The sequence below is a fragment of the Papio anubis genome, chromosome 17 (assembly GCF_008728515.1).
Source record: "Papio anubis isolate 15944 chromosome 17, Panubis1.0, whole genome shotgun sequence".
NCBI lineage: Eukaryota > Metazoa > Chordata > Mammalia > Primates > Cercopithecidae > Papio > Papio anubis.
In genome coordinates, this window is record NC_044992.1 from 6050286 (window position 1) to 6062642 (window position 12357).

Consider the following 12357-nt stretch of genomic DNA (forward strand, 5'->3'; position numbering starts at 1 on the left):
CCCAGGAGTTTGAGACCAGCCAGGTCAACAAAGTGAGACCCCATCTGTACAAAAAAATCAAAATAAAAAAATAAGCCTGGCAGGGTGGCATGTGCCTATAGTCCCAGGTACTCAGGAGGCTGACGTGGGAGGATCACTTGAGCCCAGGAGGTGGAGGCTGCATTGAGCCATCATCATGCCACTGCCTTCCAGCCTGGGGCGCAGAGTGAGAGCAGTGCCTGGTGGCAGGGCTGAGGCTCATTTGAATGGTCTCTCTCTCTCTCACACACACACACACACACACACACACTTACACAAGAACAGCAGGTTCTACAAGCACAAGCATCAGGGTCGAACTCCTGGTAGCTGATGCAGGTGAAAATAATCAGGCCTGGGATGTCCCACCGGCAGTGAGAGCCCTGTAGACACATAGAGCCCAGAGCACACATGTGGCTCATGTAGCCACACACACACACACACACCCACACACAGATACACACAGACACACACACAGACACACACGCACACAGATACACACACACAGACACACACACACAGAGACACACACACAGATACACACACAGACACACACACACAGATACACACACAGATACACAGACACACACACACACAGACACACACACAGACACACACATACACACACACACAGATACACACACACAGACACACACACACAGACATACACACACACAGATACACACACACCCGCAGACAAACACACACAGATACACACAGACACACACACACACACACAGACACACACACACACACACAGACACACACGCACTTAGAATCACACTTCAGTGCTCTCAGCTCTGCCCTGGGGTCCCTGGGGTCCAAACGCAGAACGTGGAGTGCAGTGCTTCCTACAGCCTGGCCGAGGCTCCCTCGGACAGGCAGGTGACTGTCAAGCCCCACCTCCCGTCTGCCTCCTCCTCCCTCGAGGGAACCACCGTCCCGCTGCCACCTGACTGCTTCCAGCCCCAGTTCTGCCACTTACCGATTAGTGATCTTACTAAATGACAGGAAACCTTCTGTGCCTCAGTTTCCTGCTCTGTAAAATGGGGAGGATAATCATGCTTACATAGTGTCGCAGTGAGGATTACATGAACAAACACTTTAAAAGGTTCAGCAGAGTGCCTGAGACTCCATCAGTGCTAGAAAAGGGTGTGTTAAACAAAATAATAAATCGTGATTCTCCAAGAGCTTTTCTTTGGTTCTTTCATCCGCGGTAGCTTCCAAGGACAGGCCCCTCTCCTTCTTCTCAGGCCCCTGGAATGGGAGCCTCTCCACTCCCCAAAGGCTGGAAATGCTTGCCCCTGCCCACACTCATGGGGCCAGTCCCTCTCTCCTCCCTCCCATCGCAGCTCCCTGGGGCTTGCCTTGTCTGCCCCCTAAACTTGAACTACTGCTGGCCAGGACTTGCTCTCCCCTCCCAGCCTCTCCTTCCAGCATCCTGGGCTTCAGCAGCACATTGCCACCAGGAGGGCCTTCACGCCATGCTCCTCTTCGTCCCCAGGCCTTTCCTCCTGCAGGTCCTGAAGCCTGAAACGTCTTCTATCTCCCCATCCCACCCCCAATTCCTATTGATGCTTGAAGCATCAGCTGGAAGTCCTTCTTGGCTCCTGAGGCCAGCCCGGGCGCCTGTCTCCTTGTGTGTCCTTCATGTCCAGCATCTGTGTCCCTCAGAGTCCCTATTTACAGACTGGGTCCAGGCCTGCCTGCTCCACTGGGCTGTGGGTTTCCCCTGGGCAGACACCTGGTAGGAATCCTCTCTAGGCTCCTATCCTCCGCCAGGTCAGGGCTGGGCACGGGGAAGGCTCTGGTCAAGCTCAGTGTGGCCCGGCACAGGGGAGATCTTAGCAAGGCCCCCTCTCAGGGGAGCATCCCTGAGGGAATGTCCTCAGGCTTCCTCTCTGGATCAGGGTGAATTTGGAGACCAGACCAGTCCAGGGCCAGCCAGCCCATCCTCAGCCTTGAAGTAGGGCTGTCCAGGGAGAGATGAGAGGCCAGGAGAAGCTGCTTCCAGAAAAAGGCATTATTGAAGGAAACCAGTGCTGGTTGGGGGTTGGTTGCTATAGAAACATGTCCTAACTATCTCCCAAACTGCTATATGTGCCACTGATGAGCTCATGTGCTCGTCTGTTTCAGGGGACACGCCAGGAGCCCTGGAAGGGCCTATCCGCCCGAGTACGCAGCATCTGGAGCCGACATCCCGGAGGAGCCAGGAAGAAACCCAGCTTCCAGGGCAACCTGGCGGCTCCAGCCATCCACCAGGAACGCGCTTAAAGACTGAGGCTGACTTCAGGTTGTAGAATGGTCCTGAGGGCAGCTCAGGTCTGACACTAGCCGTGGCCCAAACCTCAACCTCAACCACAGCCTCGACTTTCGGTTCGGCCACAGACTGAGTTATGACCATGGCCACGGGCCGTGCCACAACTCCTGTCTCAAACCACACCACGAACCTGACCACAGACCCAGCTTGACTCAGTCACAGACCAACAACACTACTAGCCACAGACCAAGCCCTGAGCCCGGCCACAGAACGGCCCCCAGCACAATCACGGACTTGGATCAAATAACGTGAAAGATATGTTCACTCTAAAGCCTGTACAGGGCGGCCGCGGTGGCTCACGCCTGTAATCCCAGCACTTTGGGAGGCAGAGGCAGGTGGATCACCTGAAGTCAGGAGTTGGAGACTAACCTGGCCAACAGGGCGAAACCCCATCTCTACTAAAAAATACCAAAATTAGCCAGGCATGGTGGCGCATGCCTGTAATCCTAGCTACTCGGGAGGCTGAGTCAGGGAGAATTGCTTGAACCAGGGAGGTGGAGCTTGCAGTGAGCCGAGATCGCGCCATTGCACTCCAGCCTGGGTGACAGAGCAAGACTCCATCTCAAAAAAAAAAAAAAAAAGAATAATTCTGTACGGCATTGCATACGGTTGCCTGGGATTTCCACAGCCTCCGCTGCCTGTTGTCATCATGATAGCCCAGGGAGGTCAGTAAGAAAGGACTCAGGATTCTTGTGGACAGATGAGAAAACTGAAGCTCAGAGAAGAAAACTGATGTGCCTCCTGTCACGCCGCCTGTTTCTAGGGGTAAGGGGGGTCTCCAAGCAGGGCACAGTTGGCCAAACCAGTTGCTCTGGGGAAAATGTGCTTTTTGAAGACCTGCTGGTTATGTCATAAATATGCCACTTAAATACCCATTAATTACCTTATTTAGGAGATAATTAGTGATTAATAGCTTTGGCTATCTATTGTACTTTCATTTGCTCTGCCAATTAGGCTCCCAACAGTTCTGAATTATTTGGAACAATTCTCCCAAGGCCCAGCTGTCCCCCCTATGTCCCGCCAGACTCTTGTTCCATAAGGAGGAGGCTCTCTCCTCCCTCTAAAACGAGTTCCCCATAGCACCTGCCACTGTGCCACGACAGGCTCTGCCACCTGCAGGCTCCCCAGGAAGGCAGCCCGAAAGACAGGACAGCGGGAGGCATTCCTTCTGCTCATCCCAGGACCCCCATGCAGAGAGCTGAGAACAGGGACTCAAGGTCCAGGCACCTACCCAGGCAACGGGAGGCCAGGTTGGAATCAGACTCCTCAAAGGATGCTGGGGTCTCTTTGTTTTTTTTTTCTTTTTAACTGAGTTTCACTCTTGTTGCCCAGGAGTGCAATGGCGTGATCTTGGCTCACCGCAACCTCCGCCTCCCGGGTTCAAGCAATTCTCCTGCCTCAGCCTCCTGAGTAGCTGGGATTACAGGTGCCCGCCACCACGCTCGGCTAATTTTGTATTTTTAGTAGAGACAGGGTTTCTCCATGTTGGTCAGATTGGTCTCAAACTCCCGACCTCAGGAGATGTGCCCGCCTCGGCCTCCCAAAGTGCTGGGATTACAGGCGTGAGCCACCGCGCCCGTCTGGGGTCTCTTTCAAAGACCACCACCTCAATGAAATGGCCAGCTTTTTGAGAAGCACATCAGAGGCTGCCATTAGCCTGGAGCAAACAGTAGGAAGGTAGCAGCTCCCCACCCATGCCAGCAAGAGCCAACGTGACCCCCTGCAGGTGATTCGACTCATACCACCTGCCACTCCTGAACTGCAACTGAGCAAAGATGGAGCCCAAGGTTGCCTCTGCCCCCAGGCCCCTCCATTTGGTGCCAAAGCACAGTGCCAGGAATTGCCAGCCAGAGCCCCAGAGGCGGAGCTCTCATCGCTGCTCCAGATTATACTATGCAAGAAGGAAACACAGAGGCTGCGAGGGATAAACACACACACACACTCGAACTGGGCAGTAATGGGAAAGCTGAAAATAGCTCTTTTTACCACAAGGGATGATTCCAGAGTTGCTCGGCTGGGACTAGCCTCATGGGGGGCAGGAAGTAGGAGCAAGGGGAAGAGAAGGAACCCACAGGGGTGACATCAGGGCCAAAAGGAGTTCTGTGGAGGGTGGTCATCTGGACCGACCCAGAACAATCAGAAAAGGTCAGTGGCGCATGAGTGAGGTGCGGCCACAGACACTCAGAATCTCTGAAAGACAGACTCTAGAACAAGTAAAAGCCTTCCAGCTGCCAGCCCCGAGAGCTCACAGTCCCACATCCTGCACACCTAGGTCTCTCCCCGAGGAGGGCAGGAGTGCAGGACGTGACGTGCTCTGCAAACACCCAGAGCCAAGCAAACACGGTGTCAGCAGCAGACAGCTCAGAAGAGGCCTCTCGGATCCACCAGAACTCAACGCCCCTCCCAGACAGAGCCCAACGCGTTTCTATTTTTGCTTTCAACCCTTGTTTGGCATCCCTGCTACCAGCTAACAGACGGCTACTTCCCCTCCTTCCAGAAGAATGGGTCATCTGGGAAGAGGAACACCTCCTCGCTCGCCTCCCATGTCCCAGGTCTTCTGACAAACAGGCTGACCCTCCCAGAGAGAGACGAGGCTCCCAACGCCCCCAGGAACCTTCCCCTGGTAGGTGGTTCACTCCAAGCTGTCTTGCTCACCAGCCCTGGAGAAGAGTTTCACCAAGACACCTAGAGAGAGCAGCTTCACAAAACCCGAGACGCCTGCTTTCCAGAGGCAGATGCAAACTCCCGCAGCCCTGGCCACACAGACTACACCCCATGGAGCCCCAAATTCACTCACACTGTGCCAACTCCAGTCACAGACTGAACCCCAACATGCCACACCCTGCACCCCATCTCTAGCCTCAAATCGAGCACTGACAGTGACCATAGAGGCTTCCAGCCTGGCCCAGTCTGAGCTGTGGCCCCATGAATGTGTGAGCCTCACAAATCCAGCCCTGGGAGAGCCTGGAGGAAGCAGGTTGGCTGGGTGGGGCCCCAGTGCTGGGACCCAGCTCCCACTCCAGAGTCGTGGACAGACAAGAGGCTCCTGCCCCCTGTGTACCCTCGCCACACACGTACCCGGTGGGGGCTGGTGGCCACACAGCTGTGCAGGCCTCCACAGGCACACGTGGGACCCTGGAGGTGGCATTTACCTCCGGAGTGACTCACTAAGCCTCTATTCCGTTTGCAAAAGGGGGTGCAATTTAGCATTTTCTTTCTCTTTAGAAAACAGGAATTTTAAAAGAGAGAGAGTAGAGAGAGATTTGAGGGAGTGGGTGGGGAGCTCAGATCTCATTTGATTTCCAAACTCATTTGTTATGCATTCTCTCCTCCCCCCTCCCACACCAAGTCCTTCCCCTGGGGACCCTGGCCACCCCCTTCCAGGCTCCTGGCTGCAGACCTGGTGATGGCCTGCCAGGAGGCACGTGCTCTCCACGTCCACGTCCTCAGCTCCCCATTGATTCACTGACCCTCAAGTCTGGGAGGATCAATGCAAGGTCAGAGTTGAGAAGGGGCAAGGCCTCTTCAGGGCACAGTAAAACCCACAGCCAGGGAGGCCACCAAAAAGGAGAGAGCAGGGATGGAGCTGGAAAGAGCCTGAAGCTCATCCTGACCCCCAAACTCTTCCCTTTCACTTTTACAGATAAGGAAACTGAGGCCCAAAGAGGGCAGTTCAAGGTCAACCAGTGCCAGAGCCAGGGCTCTGCTTTGTTAGACAAGTTAGCTCCCACGAATACTGACTCCAGCAGTAGAAGAGACACAAGCTCTAATTCCAGCTTTGCCTCTAACTTTATGTGTGATTCCAGAACTAGACAGTGAACCCTTCTGGGCCTCAGTTTCTCATTCATAAAATGAGAATAACATTGGCTCTACCTCAGAGATGCTGTTGAGCCATTGGACAGAAAAGCATGCTGAGAGCTGCTATAAGATCTGAGCCACATCGGTCCCAGGATGCAAACTCCTGATCCTAGGATCTCGGAATTCCTGGAAGGCAGCTGGGTCCTACCAGGAAGTCCCCAATCCCTAAAGCCTCCGTGGTCTCTGAAAGTTCACTCTCTCTGTCCTTGAAGGGGAAAGGATGTCAGACCTCAGAGAAGGACCCTTGAACGAAAGGGTCTGGTCTCTGTCTCCCAACCTGCTTAACAGGTAGAACGGAGAGGTCACCAGGCCACCTCCAGCCGTGAAGTCTCCTATGAAGATGTACGTGAGAAAACATCACAGCTTCTGGCCAGTCTGACCCAGACATGGCCCAGGCAAGTGGCTGGGGCAGGGACACCGTCCAGCCATGTCCTCATATCCTGTGTCCTGCCACACTGGACTTCCAAACACAGGTCAAGTCATAGAGGCCTCAAATGGGAGATAAGGGGTTCCAGGCCCAGGGGCACAGGCTTGAGGTGGAACCTCTCCGTTTGAGCTGCACCATTCTTGGCTCAAACAAGGACACCACAGCCAGAACTGAGAGGCAACAAACATCTCAGGCTAGGACCTGCCGGATCTGCTGCTGTGACAGGTGACTTCACAGAGGCCGGCGTATTTGCACAGGAACATGAGGCACGTCGAAGCTCTAGTACACACCAGACTGCAAAAGAAAGCTTTTGAAAAGCCTGGAGTCTGGACAGTGGCGTATGGTTTGACCACAGCCTTCCCACTGGGGACCAGAGAAAGTGAGTTTACCATCTCCTTGCAGAATGCAATGCCCGTCCCAAGATACACAGTAAAGCAATCACTGCCTTAGGCCTGGCAGTTTCTCAGAGTCATGCCTCAAATCCCCTGGCACCTCCCCAAAGATTTAAGAATCCCAGCGTTGTCCAGTTGTGATGGCTCGTGCCTGTAATCCCAGCATTTTGGGAAGTCAAAGCAGGAAGGATTACTTGAGGCCCAGAGTTTGAGACCAGCCTGGGCAACATGATGAGACCCCCGTTTCTACGAAAAAAAAAAAAAGGATTAAAAAGTGTTTTAAAAAAAAAATCTGCACTAGTCCCCTTTCCAAGCTTCCAGATGTTTCCTCCTCTGAGTGGAAACCAAGCTTCCTGATGTTTCCTCCCAGCCACTAGTCCCTGCCCCTGGGAGCCACAGAGTAAGGGGCCCAGGAGAAGGTGGGTCTGGCTTTGGGAGGATGTGACAGCACACACCCCACTCCAGGAGGACCCCAAAGGAGGCTGACTCAGCAGAGCAAAGTGCACACTCTGGAAACCCCGGCTCTGCCGTCACCTTCTTCTGTGACGTTGGCTAAATACCTACCCCTCACGGGCCCTCAGCGACCCATTGTTAACGAGGACTTGGAACATGAGTATGGAAATGTTCGCTCCCATCCGAACACTGTAGGATCATTACTCTACTGACTCAAATTACTAGGTTTGCCACATGGAAGCCTGCCAGCTATACCCCTCAGAGCAGAGGCGAACACCTGAGAGGAGAATCAACTGGTTCCTCCGGCCCGGGAGGCCCAGCCCCGTGGCCTTGGCTCTGTCTCTGCAGACATTCCTGCCCCAGCCTGAGAGGTGCCAAGACCCTCTAGGCTGCTCACTCTGCTCCTGCCTAGCCTGAGGACCTGCCCCCACCCCAAAACTCGCATTCTCCCAGTGGGAGAGAGGGGCAGCCTGTTGGGGTGCAGAGGGAGGGACACAGGGAGGCAGACAGGAAGGGAGGGGCAGTGTGGCTGGCAGGCATCAGAACCAACCCTTCCCAACAAAGGCAGCTCCACCCGGCTGGCCTCTCTCCAGCTTCCCAGGAGCCCTCGCGTCCCAGCCAGAGGGATCTGCCCCGGCACTCCTGTCTTCATGCTCTTTGGAGTTCCTTTTGGCCCTCTGCACTCTTCCACTCCAGCCAGACGGATTTCTTTACTCTTGGGCCCTTCCTGCCCACCCTCCACGCCTACCCATAGCAGTCCTTCCACATTTACACATGCGCCTCCTCCCTTCCATCCTCCTAGCCTTTGTTCAAGCCATTACCCCCACCTGGACGCCGGCCCCTGGCCACCTTCCTTTTCTTTTCTTTTTGAGACGGAGTCTCGCTCTGTCGCCCAGGCTGGAGTGCAGTGGCACGATCTCGGCTCACTGCAAGCTCTGACTCCTGGGTTCCCACCATTCTCTCACCTCAGCCTCTCGAGTGGCTGGGACTAGAGGCGCCCGCCACCATGCCCGGCTAATTTTGTTTTTGTGTTTTTAGTAGACAAGGGGTTTCACCGTGTTAGCCAGGATGGTCTCAATCTCTTGACCTCGTGATCCCCCGGCCTCGACCTCCCAAAGTTCTGGGATTACAGGCGTGAGCCACCGCGCCCAGCCCCCTGGCCACCTTTCTATCCAAACTCTGCTAGCCTTTAGGGCCCATCTCCCAGAGAAACCCAACCTTCATTGTCTCAAGCCACTCACTGGCCTCTCTGCTCCGTGGGGAGCTCTGTACTGTAAATTATCCCTTCCTACACAGAGCTTCTGAATCCTCCCCACCCCTGCCCCCACCTCCCTGTCGCTGGCTAGACTGGGGCCACCATAAATGATGCCTGTCTGTGTAACTGAAATCTCCCCTAGAGATTGAGGACTGGTAATAACCCATCTGGATTCATCTTCTGAAGATTTATCTCATCCTCTCTGGGCCCTGATAACAATTTCTCTTGTACCTGGATTTTCCTGGCAGTGTGAAAGTCCTTTCACTGCCTCCCTTTAGCTCTTGTCTGACACAAGCCGTGCCACAAATCTGGCACAGCCATGACCTGCTGCTCAGGCTGTGCACTGCACAACTCCAGGGGTATTATTCACCAGACCACATGTGATGACCTAAAGTCAGGTACCATGGCAGCCCTGGGGCCCAAAGCTCTGTCTTTTCTCGCCGTGGGTGATCTACTGGCCAGATTTTAGAGGCAACACCTCGAAGGTCACGGCGCAGACCCCTCACTCACAGGCCAGGTGCCACAGCCTCCACTCCTGGCCTTCAGCCGCCCTTTGTTCCCATGTCACCCCCCAGAGTGAAGGCCTGATCATTCCTGCCCATCAGTCTGCCCATCCGAGGCAGGTGGTACTGAACAGCCACCCCTCTCTCTGTTACATGGTCTGCTTGGGCCTCAGTTTCCCCAGCTGTGAAGAAAGAGACGGGTTCCTGACCTCCAAGGGATCCCTCTGTTCTAAAGCTCACCAATCTATTCTTCACAGATGTTGCCAGTGGGGAATATGTGATTCTCATGCCCACATTACTATGTGTTGTTTTCGATTCAATAGGCTTAGGAGCCTCAAGAAGAGAAGGGAGGCCGGGCACAGTGGCTCACACTTGTAATCCCATCACTTTGGGAGGCTAAGGTGGGCGGCGGATCATTTGAGGTCAGGAGTTCAAAACCAGCCTGGCCAACATGGTGAAACCCCGTCTCTACTAAAAATACAAAAATTAGCCAGGCGTGGTGGTAGGTATCTGTAATACCAGTTACTTGGGAGGCTGAGGCAGGAGAATCGCTTCAGCCTGGGAGGCAGAGGTTGCAGTGAGCCGAGATCAAGCCATTGCCCTCCAGCCTGGGAGACAGACCGAGACTCTGTCTCAAAAAAACAAAAAAAAAAAAAAAAAAGAAGAAGAAGAAGAAAGAAAAAGAGAAGGGGCATTTACAAAATGCAGAGGAGCCTGGGACAGCTGAGAAGGGAGAGGTAACCAGACCCCTTGGGGTGACTGCTGAGTGTGGGGGGCAGGAGCCCAGGCACTGGACCCACAGACGTGGTGAATCTGTGTTGCCTCGAGGGAAAGGGCCAAGCGTGAAATTGCAGTAGAAAAAAAAAAATGTTAGAACAGCACGAGGCATCGATGCTCAGAGCAGAGCAGTTTTTCCACCTGTCACTGGAACAAATTCCCACAGACTGTCAGCCCAGGGACCAAAGGACCCATGGGCTCAGGCAGAGGGACTGAGACTGGTACCCCCATTTGGTAAGGGGGTCACCTATCAGGGCAGTGACGGAGAGAGTCCTTCAAGTTCAATAGACCTGGCTGTGAGTCCAGGCTCTGCTCAGACCCTCTGAGCCACCTTGACACTGCTATTTCTCTGAGTATCTGTTTCTAGATGTTTTAAAAGGGGGAGAGTCGCAATTCCTTGCTCCCAGGATCACAGTGCAGTAAAGAGCTTAGCACCCTGCCTAGTACATAGAACAAGCAGTACATAGAACTGTTCACTGCTGTTGTGAAGACAGTGTCCTGGCAGGCGACCTGTGCTCACGGCGTCCAGGTGCGTGGGCGCGCGCACACACACACACACACACACACAGAAGGTAGGGCAGCAGACGGAACACACGCCCTGCTACGGGCCATTGTAAGGAGTCGGGGTGGGTGAGGACCCAGGCATGGTGGAGGGAGGAGGGAGGCAAGAAGCCTTTTTCAGCCTCCCTGGCGTCATCTCACAGTGCCTCCCTCAGGAGGGGAAAAGGGAGGGGAGTGAGAAGCCTGTTTAGCTGTGTTCCATACTGGCTGTGTCTCACACAACCGGCCCCACCCCGACAGGGGTGACTCCCTGGGGACAGAACGGGAGTGCATTCTCAGGCACCTAAATCTTACAGACTCAGTGCCTGCACAGGGAGACGGGTCCCCAGCCCAGGGTCCCAGACAGCTTTCGTGCGTGGGGGTGGATTGACACACAGCCTGGTGGTATTCACACCCAGTGTGCATACGGGTGAATTCACACCCATTCCTTCACCGTCGAACCCGGTCCTGGGGGACAGCATGGCACCTGCCAACGTCACGGGTTGGGTGTGAGTTCACGGTAGATTCTCACACACCAGCCTCACAAGAGGCACTGCCGAGACCAGGCTTGCTGCCGCCTACTGTATGGCCGGCCCTGTGGGCACAGCTGTCCTCCACCCGCCTCCCAAGGCACCATCGGGCCCAGAGTGTGCCCGATGAGTCACGGGCCTGGGTCTCCCCAGCATGGGCGCAGCAGGGGGACTGAGTCCGCCTGAGCCCCGGTGCCCAGCTCAGGGTCTGGCACAGAGCAGATGCTAGTGAATGAACGTCGGGCTGGATGAATGAACGAATGACTAATGCCAGCTCCCTCAAACCACGGGCTACACCTTCTGAGCCTGGGGGAGGGCAGAGCCCACGGGACCCCAGAAGAGGCCTCCACAGCCGAGGCTTTGGGTCCCAGGGTCGATGGGGGAGGGGGCGGGGCGGCCAGCTGCCGGGGTGGCGCGGGGCTCCCCTTCTTCCCGAGAAGGGATCTGGGTCTCTGGACTGAGCTGGTGACGGGGGCTGGGGCGGGGGGTTGTGGCGTCCTGGATGGAGAGAGCTGCAGGACCAGGGGGCGCGTCCCGGTTTGCGTTGGGGATGTGGGACGAAGCGGCGGCCGCGGGACATCCCCTTCGGTGGGAGAGCCCGGGTCTGCCCGGGGCCTCCGGAGGGTGCAGAGGGCTCCCAACGGCGGGACTGGCCCGGGGCGCCGCAGACCTGGCCCTTTCCGGCGGGGCCGTGGAGAGGGAGACGCGGTGTCCCGCGAGGTGACCGGGGGCGCAGGAAGGACTGGGGGCGCGCACAGCCCCCTCTCCACGCGCAGGAGGTCCAGCCCCGCCACCGCCCCCTCCGCCCTCCCAGGACCTCCGCCCACCTGCGTGAGGGGCTCACCTGGGCCGGCGGCCCCTCCTCGAGACGCGCGAGTCCCTCCCCCGGGCCCCGGCCCTGCCCTCCCCGCGCCCGCCCTCACCTGCACGGCCCGCCTTAGCCATGTCCCGGGCGGCGGGCTCCGGCGGCGCTACCCGCGCTCCTCGCGCCTCCCGGGCCCGGCCCCGGCCGCCTCCGGCCCCGAACGGACTCCGAGCGCCGCGCCCGCGCCCCCGCCCCGCTCGCCTCGGCTGCCGCCACCGCAGCCGCCGCCGCCTCGCCGCTCCCTCCCGCTCCCTTAAAGGCGCCGAGCGGCGGCCGCGCCCCCCCCCCCCCCCCGGCCGCCGGGGAGGGACTGACGAAGGAAGGCGCCCAACGCCGCCCCCGCGGGCCCGCACCCCCGCCCCGGGCCGCGGCCGCCGCGCTCCAGCCCGCTCCGCTCCGGCCCGCGCGGCCACCGCAGCGCG

The 12357-nt window shown here is 56.7% G+C and overlaps 1 protein-coding gene across 1 annotated transcript in view; it reads right to left on the reverse strand.

Moving 5' to 3' along the window:
* Positions 1–12095, reverse strand: part of PITPNM3 (PITPNM family member 3) — a 101858-nt gene extending 89763 nt beyond the window's left edge. The window contains 1 exon segment of the mRNA XM_031657221.1: positions 11994–12095. Coding sequence (XP_031513081.1) covers positions 11994–12015 — 22 coding nt within the window. The 5' untranslated portion in view covers positions 12016–12095.
* Between the last annotated feature and the right edge of the window lie 262 nt (positions 12096–12357).